This window comes from Pseudorasbora parva, chromosome 1 (assembly GCF_024679245.1).
Source record: "Pseudorasbora parva isolate DD20220531a chromosome 1, ASM2467924v1, whole genome shotgun sequence".
In the NCBI taxonomy this organism is placed as follows: Eukaryota; Metazoa; Chordata; class Actinopteri; order Cypriniformes; family Gobionidae; genus Pseudorasbora; species Pseudorasbora parva.
This window is the reverse complement of record NC_090172.1, coordinates 10,191,147-10,215,953: the sequence shown is the minus strand read 5'-3', so window position 1 is coordinate 10,215,953 and position 24,807 is coordinate 10,191,147. Positions and strand designations below refer to the sequence as shown.

The window sequence follows — 24,807 nt, the reverse complement described above, 5'->3', positions numbered from 1 at the left end:
TAATCCATACGACTCCAGGAGGATAATAAAGGCCTTCTGAAGCGAAGCCATATCCATATTTTAAACTGGACGATTTAAAGCCTGACGAATTCAGCTTGTTTCCCTACCTTATTTGTTTGAAGCACGAGAGGCGCAAAGCTTACGTTACTACTACATCACGTCAGGACTTGTGTAGACCATCTGTTGGAAGCTATTTTTTTTAGTTTATTAAGTTTTAAATGTGCATATTTTTCTTACAAAAATGCTTTGCTTCGCTTCAGAAGACCTTTATTAACCCTCTGGAGCCGTATGGATTATGTTTATGATGAATGGATGCACTTTTTTGGACTTCTAAATCAGGTAAACCATTTAATACCATTATAAAGCTTGGAAGAGCAATTATATATTTTTTAATATAACTTTGACTGTGTTCGTCTGAAAAAAAAAATACAACTAGGATGGCTTGAGCGTGTGTAAATCATGGGGTAATTTTTGGGTGAACTAACCCTTTCAGGCAGAAAGTAATTATTACAAGTTGTGAACATAATTAAAAAATATATAACATTTAGTATTGTGCATGTTGATTCAAAATTATATAATTGTAAAGTATTAATTCTACATTGTTGTAAATTCTCAGAGGAAGACCTCTGTCGTGTTCACTTCAATGTTTATTTGAAAAATATCCAAAATTTCTTTGATTGAAAGTATTCAGTCGATCACAAGGTGCTTCATTCAAGTATTGTAATACATAAAACATCAGTTATTGGTGTATTGTTACTTTTTGTGCTGTATTTGTTCGGTGTGGCATAATACTGTGATTTCTGGCCTATAGACTGTACGCACCAGAAATGAAGTGGATTTACTAATTGTAAGGTTAACGACAGTTATCATGAGCATTGTAATGTTTGAAGTGGATGTCATAAATGTCACTAGACCGGGGAGATTTTAAAATGAGTTGTTCATTCATAAATGATTTCAGATTCATGCTTTATGCTGTGGAAATAGAAACCTTAAGAGAGAACACAACAAGAGAAGATCTGAAAAGAGGCAGAGCTACATTAGGTCCATAGATGTATTAAAATATAAAAAAAAACTCTGTTTCTACATCTGGCCCCTTGGACCGTCAGTCACTCCCTGCTGGCTTCTCCCCTTAACACTAGAGCCATATCAATCAGCACATATACTGTCACAGACACTGAAAACAATAGGATGCTCAACTAGCAGGGTTCAGACCTCTTGACCAGGGCTGCACTGTAAGCCTAAACTGATCGTAGAGAGCAATTGTGGCAAATTTTCCTATCAAGCTATTTACATGGGTTGTAACTCGTGGAAGAGATTTCTCAGAAATGCGCATGCGTCAATTGCCCATGTCAAAAGAAGTATACTTTGCAAGGCTGTGCGTTCAACTTGTTTGCATCCGATATACTTTTGGATTAAGTGTTGTTAAAGGTGCACTATGCAACTTTCCGTCCACTGGAGGTCGCCTATTCAAAACAAATGTGACGTTTGATGTCGCAAAGTTTGAGGGCAGCATCTTGGGACATGCGGTCTTCACCTCACAGCCACTGGAAAATAGGACTAAAACTTATTAACGTTACTGTATTGTGAAGCAGAGCAGGACCGAGTGTTGTGGAGCTGAGCACGGCCGCTGGAGCGATTGTTAAACAAGCACACGGCTCGCGTGCAGCAGGACTTATGACGGGACGGGACACGTTCGCTGGGCGCCTGCACTGATCCGCTCTTCCGGTTATGATTATGAGGTAATGCAGCTCTGTTTATCAAATTAGATACATTTAAGTGTGTTGAAAATGATGTTTTGACGTTACTCCGTGCGTTCACTTGTTCACACTGCTAAGAGTAAAGGGCTCCTGCCAAATAAACCCGAAACTGAGGGTAGCGCAGATGTGACTTCCTCAAACGCTATGTTGAAACATCCCGGTCCTTAGTTAAAATATCAATTTTCTCACAATTTACAAATAGTTGGAAACATTTGGGATATTGTAAGAACTCAACTGAACAAAATATATAACACCGGCCTAGTGGTTTTTGGATATTTTACTGCAAAAATACTACATAGTGCACCTTTAAGACATGATATGAAATATATTTTTCTTGTTCCCATTTTCTCAAATAGCGGAAAAACTCTCCACAATCAGAGTTTTCAAAAGGGGGGAAAGAGAGAAAGATGTCACTTTTACCATCCCTCCTACAGCCGCTGTATTAGAAACGCCCCCACAGCAGCGTTAACTGGTTTTATGTAATTTGACGCAGGTAATATATAAGGTATATATTAAGGTAATACAATGCAAAGTATAGTGTTAATAGTGTAAATGTGTAAAATCAAAAACTTTGCAGGATTTACAATGCTGGTGACCATAACACGCGTCATCACAGTCTGTGAAAAAGGCCTATTTTCTAATTCTTCACTTCATAGAGAATGCACTCACAAAAAGCTATTGTTATACCCAATGAAAAATTTGAGCATAACCAAAAATGATTTTAGGATTTTTCTAATTGCTGTGAAAAGTAATATTTGCAGGTTTTAATTGGGGGAACCCTGCTCTAGGACTGAGACACAAGTTCCAGGTTTTTAATATAATCTACTTCATACTGGAAATAGTTAGTTGCTAAATTATTCAGTTAATTTATATTAATCTAATGAGTTCCCTTGCTGCTGAATATTTCATAAGTGTGTCAAAATATAACAAGTATGCTCCAATAAAAACGGCCTCCATTAATTTGACATCTGTATAATTGTCCATCATTGGAGATGATTGAATGTTACAATTAAAAACACTAATTTAGGGTCAAGAAACCTGTATAAAAAATGCATTTTCCATTGGAACGTGGATTAAAAATGGCTTCCGATCTTGCTTAATACACCTGTGCTCTGATTCAAATCATTTGAACAATACAATTTGATAAATATTGTATAAGATGATAATTCAAATATCTCTAAAATGTCTTGCGATCTAATATTATTAATTTATAGGATGCAATAATGGCTGTTCCTGTGGAATAATTAGAACAAAACCCAAATTTTTTCAGTCATTTATTCCCTTGGGAGTTTAGGGCTGCAGTTGCATAACCTCATTCCCAATGGTAATTACATGTGCAATCCAGTTAACAACACTTTTAAATGACAAAAATATTACATTAATATCTCATGAACATTCTGATTTTACACCATTAGGACTGTGTAATGCATGTAGTACTGGCATAAAGCAATTCCAGACAATATACCAGCAAAAATTCTGTTCAAATTGAATACCATTTTGGACCACACAGAGGCAGCATTTATCAACTAAACACTTGAACTGAAACCTTGATTCTCTTTGTATGGAATAATCATCTATGGTGACTTCCCTACAGGAACTCTTTATCAATCAATCTTCAGATTATTCAAGGCATCTTATTTGTAGATCTACAGTCAAAGCCACTCGTGGAAATCAGATATCGTCTATGTGCATCATTTGAAAACACAGTTTTCTATTAAACAGATTTTCTATGTAACAGATTTAAATAGTGATCAAATTTCATTCCGCTTAAAAGAGATTTACGTCTGCACTTAGGTTATGAAAAATTCCACCAATTATCGTACACAACATATACAAAAACTACAAAAGTTAATCCTACAACAGAAGAAAACCCATGTGGTTTTCTTCATGCTTTATAATAAATGTCCAAGAACCTTCAGCTAAAATAATTCTGTCCCACTTTGAATAAATAATTCAGAACCATTTCATTTTACAGTAAGTGACACAGTAGAGTAACCACGGTTAGGTTCATCATTATTTAGGCTGCAAATTAAAAAAATATATATACTGCATTTTCATTAGACATTTTCTAATGTCAGTTCTTCATGTGAAATATAGTGTTGATTTAGTTTCTTAGCAATGTTGTTAAATGCTCTTCGGTTTGGTCTGAGAGCGATGTTTGAATATGACAGCAGCATACTCTCTACCTGAGCGATAAATCGTGCGCTTTAGTTCAGGTGTAGAGAAATCCACATGAAACAAGCCGAAGCGCACACTGAAGCCATCATTCCACTCAAAGTTATCCAGCAGCGACCAGGCAAAATATCCCTTTACATTCACTCCATCTTGACTGATAGCTGGAAAACAAACACATCATGCAGTTGATCCTGAAAACAGAGCTCTCATCATATTATAATAATGTAGTAGATATTATTTGAAATGCTTCCAGCTGTCTGGCCCTCAAAGATATTTACTGGATTTTAGGACTACAGCCACCCATGTGAAAAAGAAATATACTTAAGCATACTTTTAAAAAGAGTACTTATATGGCAATAATATACTTTATTAAAATTATATACTTAAAGGCACAATATGTAAGCTTTTAACATTATTTGCGGGGGAAACACATTTCCTAATGTTAATGTAATCTGTACATTAAGTAGTTAAAACTAATATAATTTGTAGAATATGTAATGCAATCATATCTGAAATATACTGTAAAGCTTCATTGTTAAACACTTCACTTAAAATTTCTTAGAATTTGTATTGAATTTCAATTCTGCAATTCTGCAAGAATTTAATTGGAATTCAGAATTCATTCTCAATTAAATTCTGAATTGTGCACAAGCCTGCTATTGTGTATAAAATAGGGTCGTCCCCGACTAAAGATTTTTCTAGTTGACAAACATTCATTTAAGCCAACAGTCGACTAATAATCTATATTAGTCGTTTATATTAATTTAATTACTTATATATATATCGGGTGGGGAATATATGCCTCTCGCTCAAGAACACGCATAAAGCTTGACACAACGCACTGGGAAAATGGCTATGGATGTGTCGGAAAAAGTAGCAAGGAGCCATTTTAATTAATGATTAAACTAATGCTTAGTCAACAGGGGGCAGCCTACTTTAAAATGTGCCATTGACGCATATCTGACAAGCATTTATAGTAAAATAAAATTTAAAATATGTTGAAATACATGTCATGTATTTAAATATATTTATGATCACAAATTTGCAATGATAAAGTTGCAATTAAGTACGTTTAAATATATGGCAATTTAATATTGAATAACACACTACACTTCAAATAATAATCTAGTACATAGTCAACACATAAAAAAGTGTTCTTTATAAAGGGCAGCAAATGATTATTAAAATAATTATTTAAGATGCACTTTCCTAATTTAAAACCTTTGGCATTAAGTTGGCATTACAAAGTGCACTTTCAAAAAGTGTACTTAAGTGTGTTAAAGTCATAAAAGTGTACTCTGTTTTTAAATACACTTAAGTGGACTTTTATTTAATTAAAATTATATTATCTGCAAGCATGTTTTTTTTCCATACTTTTATTTATTTTTTTAAGAACACTACAACTGCACATTGAAGCACACTACTTTTTCACAAGGGCACTGCTAGTCTGTATAAAATTAACTGTATAAAATGAACTTTGCACTCTTGCGTTATTTTACTATACATTGTGCAGTGTCGGTATGACAGTACCTTTGCCAACTTCCTGCAGAGTGTCCTGATAGAACTGTGAGCGGTCGGCATCTTCTATCTGAACCGGCCCCATCTGTGAAAAGCCATTTTCTGTGATATAGATGGGCAGACTGCAATATGTATCCTAAAAGAAACAAGCAAGTGTCAATTATTTTGTTATATGACAATATAAATAAATAAAGGGACAATGTAGAAAATTGTGCACAAAAACATGAAAGTACCTTTATATACTTTAGCAATTTCCGCAATCCGTCAGGAACAACAGCCAACCAGTGAACACCAGATATTGGCCACGATGGGTCAACAACCCCCTCTGCCCCCTGATCCTCCACAAAACTGAGCTTGTTCTTACTAGCACTACTCAGGTCTTTTACTTTCCGTGACGTGTAATAGTTCAGCGCAAAGAAATCCGCTGTGCCCAGAGGAGTTGGCTCTTCCTTTGAGAAGTGTGGTAGCCTTGAGCCCATCTTGTATCCCAGATCCAAGCTCCTAGTCTCAATTCTGAACCTCATGGTCTCTGGGTAATCTCCTGTGCAAAACACAGGGCAGGCAAACCAGCCCAGAGTGAAGGCCTTGTAGCGCTCGGTGGCAGCAGCGTCTTTAGGACAGCCCGGGTCCAACGGCTCCACCCAGTCACTGTTCAGGGCAAGAGACACTTGTCCTGCTTGCAAAGGCCTGAAATGAGCATTATAAGCATGCCAGGCTTTGGTGTGGGCACGCAGCATGTTATGTCCAGCCAAGTAGACTGATATTCCTGGATCTTTGATCCCAGGGGCAAAGGTGCCATCCTCATGACCCAGCTTGGCACAAACATAGGGCTCATTCAGTGTGATCCAGAGCTTCACTCTGTCCCCAAAGGTCTTAAAGCAAAACCTGGCATAACTTTCAAAGATGTATGCGATATCTGCCGAGTTCCATCCACCGAGATCCTGTAAGGCCTGAGGTAAGTCCATGTGGTACAATGTGATCATGGGCGTCACATCACAAGCAATCAAATCGTCAATGACTTTGTTGTAATACGCCACACCTGAGGGTTACGGAAAAGAGACAAACACACAAGTAAGTAACCTCGGGGAGTGTCATGATTTAGGTAACAAGTAGTCTAAAATTGAATTTGCACTTTTTAAATTGACTGTCAATAGAGTTGGCATGAAACAGACATCTTCCTCTAGCCTGGGAAAACCCAGACAACTCCGGCAAATGTAGATCTGCTCTGCAAGTAGTCTAGCAAAGAGCTCATTTAAACCCATTTGTAATCCGTCAAAATCGAGGGACCAATCAGAAACGTTGGGGCGGGCTTTACACGATGACGACAGCACAGTAACAGTGAAGCAGGATGCCGCCCTGGAACATCCCTCGTTTGAATCAGCTATCATATCTATTGCATTTTAAAGCTACACTGTGTGATATTTTCCCCCATCTAGCGGTGTAAAGGTATATGAAAATCCAGTGAATATTAGTTTCCTCTCAATTCCGATTTCGTTTTAACTCCTACGGTGGCCGATTTAGTCCAAGATTAACATGGCTTCCAGTTCGACCTCGTTCATGACTGCCATCGAGTGTTAAAACGCGAAAAGCGAAGCTTGAATTTATGGGTATGTCCCTCTTTGGCTAATGTACTTTCAAGATGGAGGGGCAACATGGCGACCGGCATTCGAACCCCTCACCAATATGTATTTTCAATGGCATATTATAAACTTACGAAAATACTTTATTACTTGACAGAAGTAAATATACATTAATGAGCACATATATTTTTGAAAGAACTAAGTCTTTTTAGCTAAGAATAAACTAAAAAAGTTTCACAGTATAGCTTTAAGCGATTTCAACTTTTCCTTTTCTTTAAAACCCAAGCAAAGAACAACACTCGGCTACAAGATGTGGATTACACCGGCTACTTTGATGAAGAGGATGGGGAGTGTGATCATGTGCTAACACACACAGCTCTGGCCTTTCTCTGCTTATTTCCTCACACTAGATCTGCTAATCATGTAAAAACTGTAAATAATTGTAAATAAATAACTATCGTAACTATGCTCTAGTCTAAAAATGTTCTAACCAATCCGAAATGACTAAATTTGAATAAAGTTTGTGAGACAGTTTTCCAAAGACTCCTCAATATTATTTTATTTTCAAAATATTGCAAATCGCATTCTACTCGCAATACAAATGCCTTACAACGGGGGCAAATGCGATCAGAGCTTGATGTTTTCTGTTCGACAGTCAATCAGAGATGTTTCAGTCGGTCTGAGATGCTACAAGGTTTTCCAAATTTTGCAAAAATGTTGATGGAGTGCCAGTGGACACCAGCTATTATCATATTTCTTTTACAACAACGCCAAAAGTCATCAGAAGCCATTGCAATCTTCCTCAAAATCACAAACAGAGAATTGCTGTCTCGGATGTTTCTCCGTCACTCTGCATATTCGCCATCGTCCGTTGGTGATGCCCCTTTGGAAATGATTTGTCTATGAACATATTTGCCAGACCATAACTCAGTTACTTCTGAGAAATGTCTGGTTTTAACCAGGCTAATTTTCCTCACTAATGTGATGTATATCAGAGTGCAGTGGCTTCATGAGAAAAAAAATTATAGATGGACTTGATTTCGTCCATTGGAAATTGATTGGACCATTGTCATTAATTGCCATGATGATCTCATGTGAGTGACACATACACAGAAAAAAGACGTTGTTGAAAGGGTTTTGATAAAACTTTAAGAGGGTCTTGAATTTTTTTTGGGTAAAACAGTAAACAATTATTTGAAGCTGAAACAAAACCCAAGAAGACACAAATTCTAGACGTTTGTTTACTCAAACTTGTTCATTGATTTTAGAATGCTAGAGCTTCAATAAAACATTTTGACATAATGGTGCATATTTATGATATTTAAATATATATCCCACTTTACTTTTACTGTTTGTTTTTAGTGAAAATTTCTTATTTAAAGTATAATTTACAATGTTTGAAGATCTGTTTAGCACAGAGAAAGAACAAAGGATTTACTTTTCTTTTCTTTAGACTCTTAATAACCTCACACAGAGGGTAATTTTGCCCTGAGCACCTTTTGGGTTGACATGATTTGTGGTTCCATCCGGAAGGAGCCGTGACCAGGATATAGACAGCCGGTAATGGGTGAGACCAAGTTGTTGGATACATTTCAGGTCCTCTTTCCAGAGCTGATAGCTGTTACAGGCTACATCTCCAGTATGGTCTTCAAACACCCGTCCTTTGGCGTGACAGAATGTGTCCCATACGCTGGGGCCTCTACCATCCATATCCCAGCCGCCTGCAAGAGTTTAATTGAACAGAAATTTCCGAATTTTTAATCTCATTTCATATTTTTGTCACATACTACTGTCAAATAACAAAGCTGAGAGTTTCACAGCTACAGAATAAAAATCCATCTAACTTCAACAAAAAGTACTGCAGTGGTGATATGATCCAGCAATATCAGCCTACCATAGTATTTTTATTTGCATGATACTATAGTGTACTTTAAATGAGATCATATAATTAGTAAGATATATTTTGGTCATCCCTGTTATCCAGTGAAATTTTGGCTTCTTAAATAATAATTAAAAAAACGTGTTAAGCATTCTACCAAAATAGTTTACTATATGTTTAACTATTAGGACAATATATTGATCAAAAAATAATAATTATGGGTGGATAGTTCAGACACTGGCCGTTAAGGTATTCCACCCTGTTTGAGACACAAAAGTGATAAAGAATAATGAGCTTTTCTTGGGTAGTGATCCCTTATTCAACTCAATTCAACTTTATTTCAAGACTCAATGTCCATTCGAGAGAAGACATATGAAAACCAACACAAAATTAAAAACAGTATACAAGTATTTATAGACAATTATACCAGTAACTTTCTCATAATTGATTGGTATCGCACCACACGTTGCTTCGGATTAAACAGCATAATAATAACATTCTGTGAATTTATTCTGCCAGCACATACATGTCTTGATTATTAAGAACAGGTACTTTTTTGTACCCATTTTGTCAACTGGACGGTAAAGAATTAATTTAAAAAGTTGGCAAGAAAGTACATGATAACAGTGTGGATGATGAATTGCAGAGATAAAACTGTAGTTCAAAATGATGTAACGTCATGTATTATTAGAGGGAGTTTAGCCTAAACAAAAATTGTCATCATGGTTTATAGTTCTTGTGAAAGCTGATTACTTTGCACTGAGGACATGCTATCAATAAAAGGTGTGCAAAATACAAAACAGTATTTTTATTATCTATTAGGTCTATTATCTATTAATAAGTGATAAAGGAGACCTATAAATAAAATTTAAGCCAAATATAAATGTGACTCCTTTTAGAGAATTTATGAGTAAGTAAATCAAACAGAAAAATCACTATAATGTTATATATATATATATATATATATATATATATATATATATATATATATATATATATATATATATATATATATATATATATATATATATATATATATATATATATATATATATATATAAAACACACATGAATACGCTAAAAACATTGTAACGTTGTTAGGCTAACTGAACTTTATATAAATAATTGCAAATTGTTGCTTTTACATGCATCTTTGCAGATGCTGCATCTGCAAGTGAGTCTAATCAGATAAAGTCGCGACGTTTACTAGCCTAACTTACAGTAAATATGAGTAATGGTGTAAAATGTACCTTCTATTTGATAAGCAGCAGTCGCAGCTCCCCACGCAAAGTCTTTTGGGAACGCGGTAGCATCTAGTACAGACATTTTTAAGACAATGATGAAGGAGAAACTATAGACAAAGTTATCGCTTCAATAAAGGTAGTTAAAATATTTGCTATATCCAGTGTGGCTTCATGGTCTACTTTAGTTTCGATAGCGCCGCTTTTAAATTAGCGGTGAACGTACGCACGCCCTGCACGTTACGTCATTGCGCACCTCCAGCACGAGCCCGTACAAATCTTTTACAAGCAACATTTTTTTATTTTTTTTATTTATCTATTTATTTTAACCAGGCGTTTGGCTATTGAGTAGAATAGAGACGTTAATACTTTGTTTTAGACGCAAGAGTTTTAATACAAGAGTTGATCATATATCGTTTCGTAAGAGACTGCAAATACAAATGGAAATGTAAACTGAATAGCCCAAGGACAGTGACCTTTGACCTGCACGAGGTGCAGTCCTCTTTACACATGGCTTCTAAATTGTCCCTGATCATAATGACAATGTATGAGAAAGATTTATGCTCCTATAGGAAACAGAAACATCTCCAATCAATTCCGAGTCACAGACTGCACGCAAGGCATTGTTCTCTTCAGATTGTTCTGCTACGAGGGCCTATCTAGGCTATCTTTTTTTAAAAACTACTGCCAAGTGCCAACCTGTCTAAACTTGTTTGGAGTGCAGCAGTGTAAAGAGAGCCTTTTGTAAGGGCCACAAAAACTAATGAGCATCTACACAATGGAATTGCATTTTGTGGTTTTGTAAAGGAAAAGCCAAAACTTTAAAGGAAACAGATGTACTTTTTCATTAACTTTAGAAATGGGTCAGTTGTCTCTAACATGTTTAGATGACAAAATTGAGATTTTTTTTGTGTGTGTGTAATTTACTTAAATAGTCCTGTGATGTAAAAAAAAAAATCGACATTTTATTTAGATAATCGACATTTACGAATAAACAATTTGCCGTTGAGGAGAATGACATTTACAAAAATGTCAATATTTTTATCTTCAACAAATAATTCCTTTCACATTCAATGTGATCGGATCGGTTTTGAGGTGTTGACTGGAGTTCAGACCAAACCTACGATGACGTCAGGGGAGGAAATGGAACATGGAGCCCGAGGCTCAGAGAACAGCAACACACTCCGCAGTGGACTGAACGGCGCTGGATACATTCACGCTTTTATCGCCTGACCGCCTGCAAGGATCACGCTCCGGGACCCTGGGTTACACACTCCGTGTGTGTCTTTCGAAAAGCGCCTTTGTACCGTCGTGGTCGTCGGTAGCAGCATTCAAGCTTCTGTGGGAACAGTCGCAAAGTGAAAACTAACTTTACGCATTCAGTTTCTCAAGAATGGTTTTATTGTTAGGCACGCGGATATCGTGTTTAATGACCAGTTTTAGATAATTTTAGAAGAACTACAGTCTAGGTGCTGTTTCGCTTTCTTTTGGAGTTCAACTGTGCATTGAGACGAGCGCAGAGAAAAAAGTTTATGTGAACAGATTTCCTTGACTTTGTGAGACTGTTATCTCGGGATGGTTGCAGCTGTCTCTCTTTTAGCGCAGGAGCGAGATCTCCACTTTGACTTGAAACAAAGAAAATGCTTCGCGTAAAACAGTGGAAACTTGCGTACAATCCGCTGGAGAAGGTTTGTTGAGTTGTACAATGATTCTTATGGAAGACAAAGAAGGATATTCGACCGCTTCCTTTAGGACTGCTTAATGTGAAGAGCAAAAAACATGATAAATCGACCTATCTAAATGCTGTTGTCGAGTCAGTGTTTTGACCATGACTTAAAGGAGTGCTGACCTGCGTCTCTGCTTGATGGCTTTTGACGAATATTCATCGCAGAGATCGTTTTTAGATATAAACAACAACGAAAGGCTTTCTGGGCTATTTATATGCTAATCTAACCCCCTCTTCTTGCCGTGTGAATATCAACGAAGGCAGGAGTGATGTCGATGGGCGCTTCTTGCGTCTTTTTCCTGGCTTTTGTGCTACTCAGAGGCTCGAGCTCTGCAGGATCGACTGAATGTAAATCATATGATGATCGCTCCAAAAGTGCAGGAGGGAAAAGCTCATCGTCTGGGGCCACACTGGACAGAAAAGTGGTCTGCAGTAACATGGAGCTCCATCAGGTGCCTTCTACTGAATCATTTCCCAACAGAACTCTCTCACTGTAAGTCAACACTTTTTTTTTACATAATGCGTTTTAACATTTAACATTGATATTTATCTAAATGCCCTTAAAAAGACATCAAGAGGAGGGTCATTCCTGTCACTTCATGGTCCTTCTGGGAAACTTTTGAAAAACGAAAGTTTTTGGAGTCATAGAGATTAAGCTGACTGAATTAACTTGTATATTACACACACACACACACACACACACACACACACACACACACACACACACACACACACACACACACACACACACACACACACACACACATATATATATATTACATGTAAATTAATGCTAAATTAAATATGTGAATCATATAAGGCAATCATATCTCTTCACAAAACCACTCTGTTCATATTTATTCATTTTACAATGCCAATTAAAACTCTGTTGGATCTTTTTTGGATCTTTTTTTTAATATATATATATATATATATATATATATATATATATATATATATATATATATATATATATATATATATATATATATATGTATATATATATATGTTCCACTGATCATTTCATTGTCTCATGATTTTAACTAAAAGTTATTCGTTTTTTTTTGTTATTAAACCTTATGAAGGACACACAGTAATTCAATTAATGTCAATGTCAATTAAACTTTGAAATTCATTATTGAACTATTATTTAAACAAATGCATAGAGAAGATAGAGCCATAAAAGGGTCGTCATTATAATTACAATAACAGGATGTAACATATTAGAAGTGAACAATTTTAGGTAAGGTTAATTTTGGGTGACACGTTCACTGTAAAACACATTTAGCCAATTGAAAATGTTCTAGTGACTGGTCACATCTACATTTTTTAGTTGGCAAGTTGAATTTCTGTGAATTAAATTACAATCATTCACAGAAATTCAATTTGGCCAACTGAAAAATTTAGATGTGATCAGTCACTAGAAAATTTTCAATTGGAGATGGAGACCTGATTTTTTTTTACAACAACCTTGTGCAATGTTCGTTTTTCATGCCTACTTTAGATATTAGTGACCTTGTCTGACCTTTTGGTGTTGTTACTTAAAGGGATAGTTCACCCAAAAAATGAAAAATCTGTAATTTACCTTCGCCTTCATGTTGTTCCAAATGTAAACATTTTAGTTCAGATGAAATATCGAGAGGCAGCTCGCTGCTGAAGAACTTCACAATGACTTATTTAATTGAGAACTGCATCCTGAACAGCACAAAAAGTTTAATTACCCATTTTCATATTTAATTTTAATTTAGGATTTTATTTAACTAAAAAATGGTTGACAGGCACACATAGAGCACATTACATTTGGTAAACACAGAAGCCTCTATGTGATGCATTAGAATGTGTGTTGGATGAATCGATTGTTGTCTACATGTAAATTAATGCTAAATTAAATATGTGAATCATATAAGGCAATCATATCTCTTCACAAAACCGCTCTGTTCATATTTATTCATTTTACAATGCCAATTAAAACTCTGTTGGATCTTTTTTGGTAGTGTGGATTTTCAATGCAGGGAAAGAAACCTATTTATTATTATTTATTGATTTATTTAACAGGGACAATGCGCATCAACAGTACATAAATGTACAATGTGCCATACTTAGCCAAAAAATGTAAATAAAAGTCTAAATTAAATCTGTTCTTCAGATAAAGTGGTAGTTGCGTAGCTGTCAATGGAGGGACAGAAAGCTCCCAAATTTCATCAAAGATCTTTGTGTTCTGAAGATGAATGGTCTTATTGGTTTGCAATGACACAAGGGTGAGTAAATAATGACAGAATTTTTGGGTGAACTCTCCTTTTTATTTCTAAAAAAAATGAACCAAAATCTTATAGGTTAGGAACAACATGAGGGTGATTTAAATTATTTTTTTAATAATTTTTATTATAAAAAAGCTAGAAAGTATTATTCTCTACTAGTCAAAAATTTATACTGAATAGCCTGTTTTTTAGGATCTTCAGAGTAATGCTTTTTTCTCTTTTTTTTTGCCTTGTGCTCAATCTGTGGCTGGCGGTGCAGCCTTAGCGTTTAAATGAAAAGCGGCCCACGTGACGGTGTCTTTCAGAGATGGATATCAAGCATGTCTGAAAGCCTGAATGGTGCAGTCGACTTTTTTCATGTGGCTGTGAACTTACAAAGAGAGAAAGAACACACGTAAAAGTATGAATGTAATGTACTGATAGTACAAGCTGTTGAAACCTTGATTTAGGTACGTATAAACATTTATTTCAGTACTTTATGCACTGAAATAAATATTATATATGTGCGTGTATATAATAATTTATTATTATTTAAAAAAAATACTGAAACCTTTTTTTTCTTTTAGCTGAAAAGCAATAATATGGGTAATTGGTTAGTTACAATTCATAGTAAAGTTATTTGTCAACGAGATGCCTGTTAAAATTTCATCCAACAATTTTGACATGCTAATACTTGCTATAAATTTGTGTTCATACCTGTGGCTTTTCACATTGTGTACATGAATTAGATGCTGAAATAGTCAAATGCATCCTCTGCGGAGCACTATTTAAAAATCACTGTTTTGGTCAACTCTCCAAAACTATTTAGGGCTAAAACGAATATACTTTTTTTGTGTGGCTTTTTCATAGGAATATTTTTTAGTTACCAAAATTTGCGCATCACTAATAATGTAAAGCACACGTTCGATTGAGGAGCCCTGGGTGGATATATTAACATTTAATGAGCATTACTTTGGTGCAGCTTTGTGAGCTGGTCCCGTTGAATGCGATTGGTAGTTGAAATTCAGTTCTCAGGCCCTGTACATGAAGTCTGCATTACAATAGCCAAACTTAAACTTCATTCATGGTCTCCATTACTTGATTTGGCACTTGAATGACTATTTACACACGGGCTGAGAGTGTTTATGGGTCACAAATCCTGCAGTCCTGTCACTTCACGTGATGTTTTCTTCACATGGAGAGGCAGACAGTAGATATCCAAGGAGTCCTACTACTTTTTTTACCTTCTCTAGCCCTAAAAAAAAATCAATTACCTTGCTCAACCTGGTGTAGGAAATCCTTTACGTCACACACATATGATGGCAGCAGGTTTACCACCCTTTTAACAGGGTTAAGAAGATGCTCCCCGTTTACAACCTTGTGAAATGAAGCATTTTAATTGCTCACCTTTTTTACTGGAGGGCCAGTTGGTTTTAATCATGTTAAAGTCGAAATGAAATTAATTCTCCCTCTCTGTTTTCTAAATGCATGTTTCTTTTATTTGACCTCATAATTGTTAATCCTTTCTGGGATGTATGCAGGTCTTTTAGTCTGCTTAGACCCCAAACTTGCATAAAACCATCTCCCCGGCATATTTTCTTGTTTGACAATCTGTACACTTGTGTCACGTGTCACGTTTGTACATTTGTGTCACGATATCGAAAAAAAGTTCTGTCACTAATTTCATTTCTTTGCGACTTGTTCTTGTGTCTGGAGTTTGTTTATGCAACTTAAATATCCTGCAAATGGCTTTAGGAAAGTAACTAAATCTCCGCCCAACATTGACATTGTTTCTTCGTGCTTGGGATCGGTTTATAGCAAGTTCTGTTGTAAGTGGATCATGTTTGTGCAGCTGTGTTTTTATGTGAGCCCAGTCATAGAGATTGTTTCTCTTAGGCAAGTGTTGAAAGCTACACCTGGACTGAGCTGTCCTCCCCAAAACACATCCGGTGACTAGCAAGGCACTGTGGGATAGGTTTCAAAAAAGCTTCAAAATATTCCTCAAGTTTTTTGATTAACTTATTAAAGTAGACTTTTTAATGGTTGCAACTTGTGATAGTGATTCGTACACAGTTAAAGTAACAAAGAAATAAAACAATTACATAATTTTGATGTGAAATTACTTCATCCTGGTCCCTTTTAATATACAGTCATGAATAAGCCATTCATTGCTCACAAATTACAAATTTTAACTTTAATGTAATTGTTTGTTAGCCTGGTCTTATCAGACTCTCGTACATTTCATTTGTACAAAGAGTTAGAGGTTAGATCGGGCTCAAAAAATCAAGGCCGACCCTACCCGAGCCCGTGCACGTTGTGTCCGAGCCCGGCCCGGCCCGACACATTAACTGTAATTATGAGCCCGAGCCCGATTTAAACCCGACCATCGTTCAATACGTGGGCGTTTTGACGAGAACGAGCCTGTAATGAGCAAAGCGCAGCGAAGCGGACTGGTGAGGCTCATGATAAAACTACATTTAGTTTTCAGTTTTCTCCACAGCGACTGTACAGCCGAATAACATTTTGTTGCAATATTGTCATGTTTAACACTTTGAAGCTGCTTTGAAACAATCGTCATTGTAAAAGCGCTATAGGCTATAAATAAAGTTGACTTGACTCCGCTCAATAATCCGCAGGCGCGCGCTCATGATCCGCTCACCGGTAAACTGATGTTTGCTCAAATCCAGCTCAGACATTTATCTGTAGCTTACTTTGTTTTTGCCATTAAACAATGCGTTTTTTTTCCTTCATATTTATGTTTAAATATTATAATATTATTTTTACATATTTCATCTGATTATGATGAGTGAAAAGATGCGAGTGGGTCAGAAATGATTTTGGTGGTTATATTTAGTTTAATATTAAGTTTTGTTTTGTTGAAAGCATTTTTTTCGTTTTGTTTAAATTGTATCTTAATTTTAAAAAAGGTTTCTTAGGCCAATTGCCTGGATTTAATAAATAAAAAGCAAAAAGCAGACTATAATCGTGAGGTGAAGTCGTGGGAGTGATCGCTTTTATTCCTCATGCACTGGAGCGCGCGTCTCATTAATAAACCGAAACTCAGCAGGCTACTCGCCTCACAGACATAAGAAATATGCGTATAGAAAGCTTGAAATGACCACTTTTAAACGAAATGATTCGAAGATATTTAATTAAGCAAAGTGCAGTGTTGACGCGAGCAGCTCTCGACACAGAGCGTTTCTGTTTATAATGCAGTTTAACACGCATTTTTACACTAATCCTGACTAGTGCAACTTTGTAGCCTACACATTTGTTTCTTAGTTGTTGTATTAGTTCTTACTTTGCTAAATATGTATATATAATTTCTGATTATAGCATAGCTTTCTGCCCACCCAATTAGACTAGTAAATTAAAAAAAAAAAAAACGCTTGATCACGGGCCCGGTCCTACTCGACCCGAGGATAGTGCAGAGAAATCTCAGCCCGACCCGGCCCGCGAGTCGGTTCGGGTCAGGTTCGGGCTCGGGCTCGGGCTCGGGAGAATCTAAACTCTACAAAGAGTCTGGTCAATCTCCATTGACAAGTGTTTACTCCTGCAAAGGCGGTAGCCGGGTACTCTGTTGAAGTTTAAAGGCCCCGTTCTTTGCGATTCCATCTTTCAAACTTTAGTTAGTGTGTAATGTTGCTGTTAGAGCATAAATAATACCTGTAAAATTATAAGCTCAAAGTTCAATGCCAAGTGAGATATTTTATTTAACAGAAGTTCCCTTTCAAAGCCTACAGCGAACGGCCGGTTTGGACTACAGCAGGAAGTGCAGGGATGTAATGATGTCACTAGAACCGTTTGTTGACTAACCCTTCGCCCACAAGAACACGCAAAAAAAAGAGGGCGTGGTCTTGTTGCTCTCCCACGTGGAGAAGAGCGCGCATTCAGCGCTTGCATCTCCCCGTTGTGGTAAGAGGCGGGACCTTTCCGGGCAAAGTGCGCTAAGCTGCTGTCCAATCACAACACGGGAAGCGCTGGCCCAATCAGAACTCGTTACGTGTTTCTGAAGGAGGGACTTCATAGAAGGAAATCATCAGGCCGTTTTTAGGACAGAGGAAACAGTGCTGTACAGATAAGTAAATTGTGTGAAAAATACTGTTTTTTTACACGCGAAACATGAACTCATGTTATATTGCACGCTGTAAACATAATCAAAGCTTCGAAAACACGCAAAGAATGGGACCTTTAAAACTATTGGATCTGCCATAACCAATCGCTAATGTTTGGTCGTGACGTATGTCATGCGCCCTTCGCCTGTTTCTCACTAATCTGTCAAAATAAATGTGCAGGTCACCTCAGTGATAAAACCATAGGATAAAACCTAAAACTCATGCATTCGTATTGTGTTATGTTATTGTGTTATTCATGGTGGACGGGAGAGTTTTGGGTTTGGGAACGCGCTGCTCATGTTGTCCGTAACATGATTGCATGCTTTAAAGCATGCCAGCTTGCCAGCATTTTAAAGAAATACAAGTCTAGAAATGCATCCAGATAACGGCAAAGCACAACAGTACGGTGCTCTGCAGTGGTCAAAAAGGATATAAAGAGTGAATTTTGAAGAGCTATATTCTTGAGAACTCAGAGATGTGGATTCAGACAGCCATTACATCACCACATGACCTTGGTGTTTGTCAAAAGCAGTAGTTAATTCTGCTGGGGACTTTTACGCGGGTGGTGGGAAATGGGCGGCAATAAAATAACTGACTAGCCCCTGTAAATGATGGCAATACCTTCCGATCCCAAGAGAAACAATTACTGTCCGAATAGAGCTTCAGCCAACTCCTTAACCACTAACGGAGCGAGCTGGAAAATCAAACAAACCTCAGCAAAGATTGTTCTTGTGTTAACCTCTGGATATTTGGCAGCGGTGCCACAACGGAATGAATGGTTTCGTTCGCATCTTTCTCCGCCGCCATTACTGAACTACAACTCAAACTAGCACATGACATCAACATCATCGTTCTCAGCCAGTTCCTCTGTTCGCTGATTGGACCGGTAAAGATTTGTTCAGAGAAAACCTAAGAATACACCACAGTCCCAGACGGAGTACTGAAGGAAAATGAAAATTGAGCGGAAGTACGTAGGAGGGCGAAGCCAGGCTAATTATTTGTGTCATGAGACTAAGAAATAATCTGTCTGCACATATGTTTAATTAGTTAATTTGACCTATTGCAGAGCATATTTCCAAATATTATACTGGCTGTTTGAATGTAGTCCAGGTTTTTTATTTGTTTAGGAAGATTTGTTATTTGCAAAAAAAAAATCTATTTAGAGCTTATGTAACTGTGCGGGCCTGTTTTGCTGCTGTCTTTGCTTTCCAGTGGTGTTATTTGTTTGGTCACTAGATCCTGTAGAACCTCTGAAAATCAAGATAAGATTTTATCCTTACCATCTTGTCTCCAGCACTAGCAGACCTAGACCGGGTGCCTAGCCAGACTCTCATTTAAATGCTAATTGTTAGAATGTCTTGTCCACTGATGTAAGTCCCAGACGAGTGCTCATCACTTGATGTCACCCTGTTTGACTGGACTACACCTCATTCTTGACCACAAGACATATCTTATTGGTAGATAATGTAAATTCACTATATATTTGTAGTGATTTTGCTGACTATATAAAGTTAAGTTTTTGCTAGGGCTGGGCGATAAATCGATTTTATGAATTAATTCGAGTTTTTAGTTTACGACGATTTTTGTGAATGAAAATCGGTTTTCTCTTTCAAATCCGCCGACGCTCCCCTCTGAGCTCCCGTAATGGCTCAGCCGTCCCCGCGCGCGTTTGCCACAGAGGTACACAAACAACAAGGATCGCGTCTAACAACATACCGTGTCATTCGTAATTGGTTCAGTTTTTCACAGAACAATTAACAATACCCCGCTACAAAGTGTGTTTGAAGTCTGAACGGAACCGCGGTAGGCGCTATACTCATTTAAAGCTGCGCTGACACGAACGCAGCGCGAGCTCACACACGGGCCAATCTCGTGACAGACACGATACACAGCGCTGGTGATCCAGTGAGAGACCGTTTAAATCAACACACCATTGCTACTGTGATCTAGTGGAAGCGGTCGGCGCAGAATTCTGTTATAAACCACAGATATCAGATCAAACAGAGCTGAGCGAAGGTCAGGGGTTTCAGTCACAAAACACCAACATTTACCACGATTGTACTGTAGTAAAACCACATGGATTTAATGTTGTTGTTGTCATTATTTATCTCAGGATTCGTACAACCTTTTGAGATTGAAATTCAAGCACTTTCCAATGGTTTTCAAGAGCTTCACACTTATTTCCAGCACTTCAAAGCTCTAGATATCCGATTGTAATGTTATTTTTAATGTGATGGTTTGTAAAACTAAAAGTTTAAAGGGGTCTTGTGAAAGAAATAGTGGAATGTTTTTTTTAGTTTATTTTTTTTAAATGTGTAATCCATTTTGTAGCATTTTTATTTTAAAAAAGATATGAAATGCCCACCACTATAACCAGCAGAAGAGCACTTATTGATTTATTAGCGATTTTCACTCCCTAATGTATGGAAAGTACGAAGTCACAGTCTCAGGAAAAACTAAACTTTTCTTCAAATTGTGACTAAATTACAGTAAAGTAAAGAGCTCCTTTAATAATCACTGAAGCTGTCGATCAGTTCAGTGTGAGACTATTGAAGAACAAGGCTAATCTATATTTAATAAGAGCATTAGGCTACATTTAAATTTTCCCTATACTTTTTTTGCACATTACTGTTGTTAATAAAAGTTAATTTTATCTGCATATCAATTCATAAACCTTTGATATGTATACTGTATATTGCAAAAGATATGGTGCCCATTTATACTGTGGAATAGTCGGGGGTTATTCACATGCTGAAAGTTTTGCACCCCAGGTAGCACTTCTACCAAGCTGCAAATATTTAATTTTACCTAAACTAAATAAAGTTAAAACTTGTTTTGAACAATTTCTTTGTCATCTGCAGATTGATTTTAAGTAGGAGGGGGAAAAAATCGTTTTAAATCGTAAATCGAATTTTTGGTGAAAAAATCGGGGATTTTTTTTTTTGGGCCATATCGCCCAGCCCTAGTTTTTGCCATTAAGAAATGTCCATATAGGTTCCTCTTTGGATTCTTTCATGTGATTTAAAGCGTTAGTAAAAACTGCTGTTCATTTATGATATTGTTTATCATGTTATTTAACGGCTACTTGATACCGATGCTAAAACGATATATCGCATGCCTATCCACAATAATCACATAGCGGGATGTGCAATGTCATGTATAGGAATCTTAGTTGATCGATGTGTGATTAAAGGAATAGTTAAAGGAATGAAAATTAGCCCATGATTTACTCACCCTCAAGCCAACCTAGGTGTATGTTCTTTTTAGACGAATACAATCAGAGTTATATTAAAAATGTCCTGGCTAAAAAAAGCTTTATAATTGCAGTGACTGGCAGCCCAAATTTGAAGCCCAAAAAAGTGCATCCATCCATTAATAAAAGTAATCCATACAGTGAATCAATGGGTTTTACTGCAAATGCACAAACTTAATATTGCACTTTTGTCATACAGAAATGTATGGCAGTAAAGCACTGATGATTTTGAGCTAGGATGCAGTAAAGTAAATTTACTGCTTTTAAATACTGTCAGCAATTACTCACTCTCGTGTCATTCCAAACCAGTAAGACTTCAGTGAAACACAAAAGAAGATATTTTGAAGAATGTTGGCAACCAAGCCATTTTGGTTAGGCTACCATTTGAATATTGTATGAACAAAAAAAAAAAAAGTCAAATTATTTTATTTTATGTTACACAGAAATAAATTAATTCAGGTTTGGAATGACATTAGGGTGAGTAAATGATCACATTTTTGGGTTGAACTACCACTTTAAAAACAATCATATTTTTCAAGAATTAACACCTAATTTATGTAAGCCACTGATATCTATCTTTCATGAGGTTCTCATTGAAATAACATTTAGTTACATTTCATTAGAGCTATTAAAAAAGTTCATAAAACATTTAGAGAGAAAAAAAAGCTGTCCTTAATTCATGGGATCCAGCCAGGCTTTAAAGCTGTGTTATTGACTGTAGTTTGCAATTCAACCTACAATACAGGTTCACTATTACAACTAAAGAAGTTTTCTATATTAGGCCATATTTACAGTCAGGAAAATAAGTATTTGAACACCCTGCTATTTTGCAAGTTTTTCCACTTAGAAATTATGGAGGGGTCTGAAATTGTCATTGTAGGTGCATGTCTACTGTGAGAGACAATCTCTAATCTAAAAAAAATATATATCCAAACAATCACAATATATGCTTTTTTAATGATTTATTTGTATGATACAGCTGCAAATAAGTATTTGAAAAAAGGTCCACTGTTGGAGCAATCATTAGCAGTGGTGGAGGAAGTACTGAATCTCAGTACTTAAGTAAAAGTACAAGTAACCAGAAATATATTTACTTTAGTAAAAGTAGAAGTACTACAACGACAACCCTACTTAAGTAAAAAGTAAAAGTACCTGATTTTAAATGTACTTTAAGTATTAAAAGTAAAAGTACTTGCATAAAAATGTATTCTCTTAATGTCTAATTCTAATAATTAAAAAGAAGAAAACAGTATGGGCTGTGGCATTTTAATTTAATTAGTTTTGGGTTAATGTAATTGTTCTTACCATCTGTTGCCTAGTTTACATTCTGATTTACAATTCTGGTTATCTGCAAAGTTAAATGTCATTTTTCTGAAGCAAGATTCTCATCAGCTTTGATGTATTTAAATCTTCATATGTATGATATTTTTACCTTTTATAAAGGACATTTTCCCCTAATCTTATTAAATATAGGCTTTGCTTCAGCTTTCCCTTTATATTCTTAAATTTGATTAATAAATTCAATTAGAATAAGATTCAATAGGGTTGTTACCAATCAAATTAAATAATTAACACTGAAAAATTACAACTGCACTAAATAATTCTATGAGATTGTTTTTACCAAAAAAAAAGTTAACTAAACCACCAGTAGATGGCGGCAGGTGAATCCTTACGAGAGAGTCATTGAGTCGATTTGTTCAAACGGCTGATTCGTTCATTAATGAGGCAGTCGTTTATGAATAGGGCATTGAATCTTTGATTCAGTAACGCACTGTTGCTGTGCAATACGTTATGGTTCGGATGTGGAAATATTTTCGCTGCTGAAATAGAACAAAAGCAATAAAGCAATCAATAAAATGTAAGTGACTTGATGTTAATTAATTGTTTATGGAACTGTCAAATGAAATCAGCATCACATTTTCTGTCGTGATGGTATTCAGGAAAACTACACTCGTTGGTCGTGTCATGTGATGTTTTTTTAACTGTTATAAAATATAAAAACTAAACATTTTGAATTTTTAATGCAGTATTTTACTGAGTTTCTTTGTGTGAGCGGGGCTGGTTTGTTTCCATTTCTCCTCGAGAGGCTGCGGGAGCCTCAACAGCGCAACCGTCGTCAATTCATTAACGTTAGCCATAACATACATTATATATTATTATCCGGGCAAGCCATAATCTCGAGCCCTGAAACTGATCAGAAAATGTAACGAAAATGTAAAGAAACGTTGTAGAAATGTAGTGGTGTAGAAAGTGTAAAAATTGCTGCAAAATGTAATGAAGTAAAAGTAAAAAGTATGCACTATTTATTCTACTTAAGTAAAGTACAGATACATGAAAAATGTACTTAAGTAAAGTAACGAAGTATTTGTACTTCGTTACATTCCACCACTGATCATTAGAAAATGGAAGAAGCTAAACATGACGGTCAATCTCCCTCGGACTGGGGCTCCATGCAAGATCTCACCTCGTGGAGTCTCAGTGATCCTAAGAAATCAGCCCAGAACTACACAGGAGGAGCTGGTCAATGACCTGAAAAGAGCTGGGACCACCATTTCCAAGGTTACTGTTGGTAATACAGCTTGTTCTGTGTGTTGACTTCATTTTGCAAGTAAAATAAAATCGGTGCTGGGTATAACCTTATAGATACTGTTAAACTTGTACTCAGGCCCACACTAAGAGTTGTTTGTCAGTAATTCTCCAGGGCTCATATTGTAATCATGAGGGAGGGGAATCGCTCCCAGCTGGGAGATCGCTATGCTCATGAATATCAGTATCGCTCTCAAATTGATCTTGACAGATCAGAGTCACAAGGCAGCATATGGTTGTTTATCTCTACAAACTTCAGAATATGTTCATGCATTTTTTTTCTTTCTTTTTTTCTTGTCTTGACCACTTCAAAATCTACGATTAAAGGTGTCCAGAATGAAGATGTACACAAACACAACTGTAATTGCAGTCAGATGAGAAGTTAATCTGAAAGAAATCACTATACATCATAATATACACTGCCCGGCAAAAAAAAAAAGGCTGTTTGGATTTAAATAGGCAAATGCTTTAGAGCTTATGATTGGATCATTATTGCAGTGATTTAAGTTTCTGGAATGTAGGATGACAGTGATTCATCAGGCTCAAATTGTGAAAGAATGGTTGGAAGGGAGCATGAAGAATCATTTTCCCCACATGAATTGGTGAGTCCAGATGTAAATTCATTGAAAGTCTTTGGGATGTGTTGAAGGAGACTTTACAGAGTTATGGACTCTTGTATTTTCAATACAAAATCTTGACCGATCAAACAGAGAACACCTTGATAGAAGTCCAGCTTTTAA

The 24,807-nt window shown here is 36.3% G+C and overlaps 2 protein-coding genes across 2 annotated transcripts in view; one reads left to right on the top strand and one right to left on the bottom strand.

Annotated features, from left to right (window-relative positions):
• Positions 1 to 3,059: 3,059 nt before the first annotated feature.
• LOC137083026 (cytosolic beta-glucosidase) lies at positions 3,060 to 10,366 on the bottom strand. The gene is made up of 5 exons (XM_067448681.1): positions 10,160 to 10,366; positions 8,527 to 8,751; positions 5,684 to 6,489; positions 5,463 to 5,586; positions 3,060 to 4,093 (listed from the first exon to the last, which is right to left on the bottom strand). The coding sequence occupies exons 1-5, from the start codon at positions 10,233 to 10,235 to the stop codon at positions 3,882 to 3,884; spliced, it is 1,443 nt and encodes a 480-aa protein (XP_067304782.1). The 5' UTR covers positions 10,236 to 10,366; the 3' UTR covers positions 3,060 to 3,881.
• A 913-nt stretch (positions 10,367 to 11,279) lies between these two features.
• LOC137043954 (adhesion G protein-coupled receptor A3) overlaps positions 11,280 to 24,807 on the top strand; it is a 65,498-nt gene continuing 51,970 nt past the window's right edge. Inside the window, exon 1 of the mRNA XM_067420563.1 lies at positions 11,280 to 12,369. Within this exon, the coding sequence (XP_067276664.1) occupies positions 12,146 to 12,369 (224 nt within the window). The 5' untranslated portion in view covers positions 11,280 to 12,145. The remainder of the gene's footprint in view (positions 12,370 to 24,807) is intronic.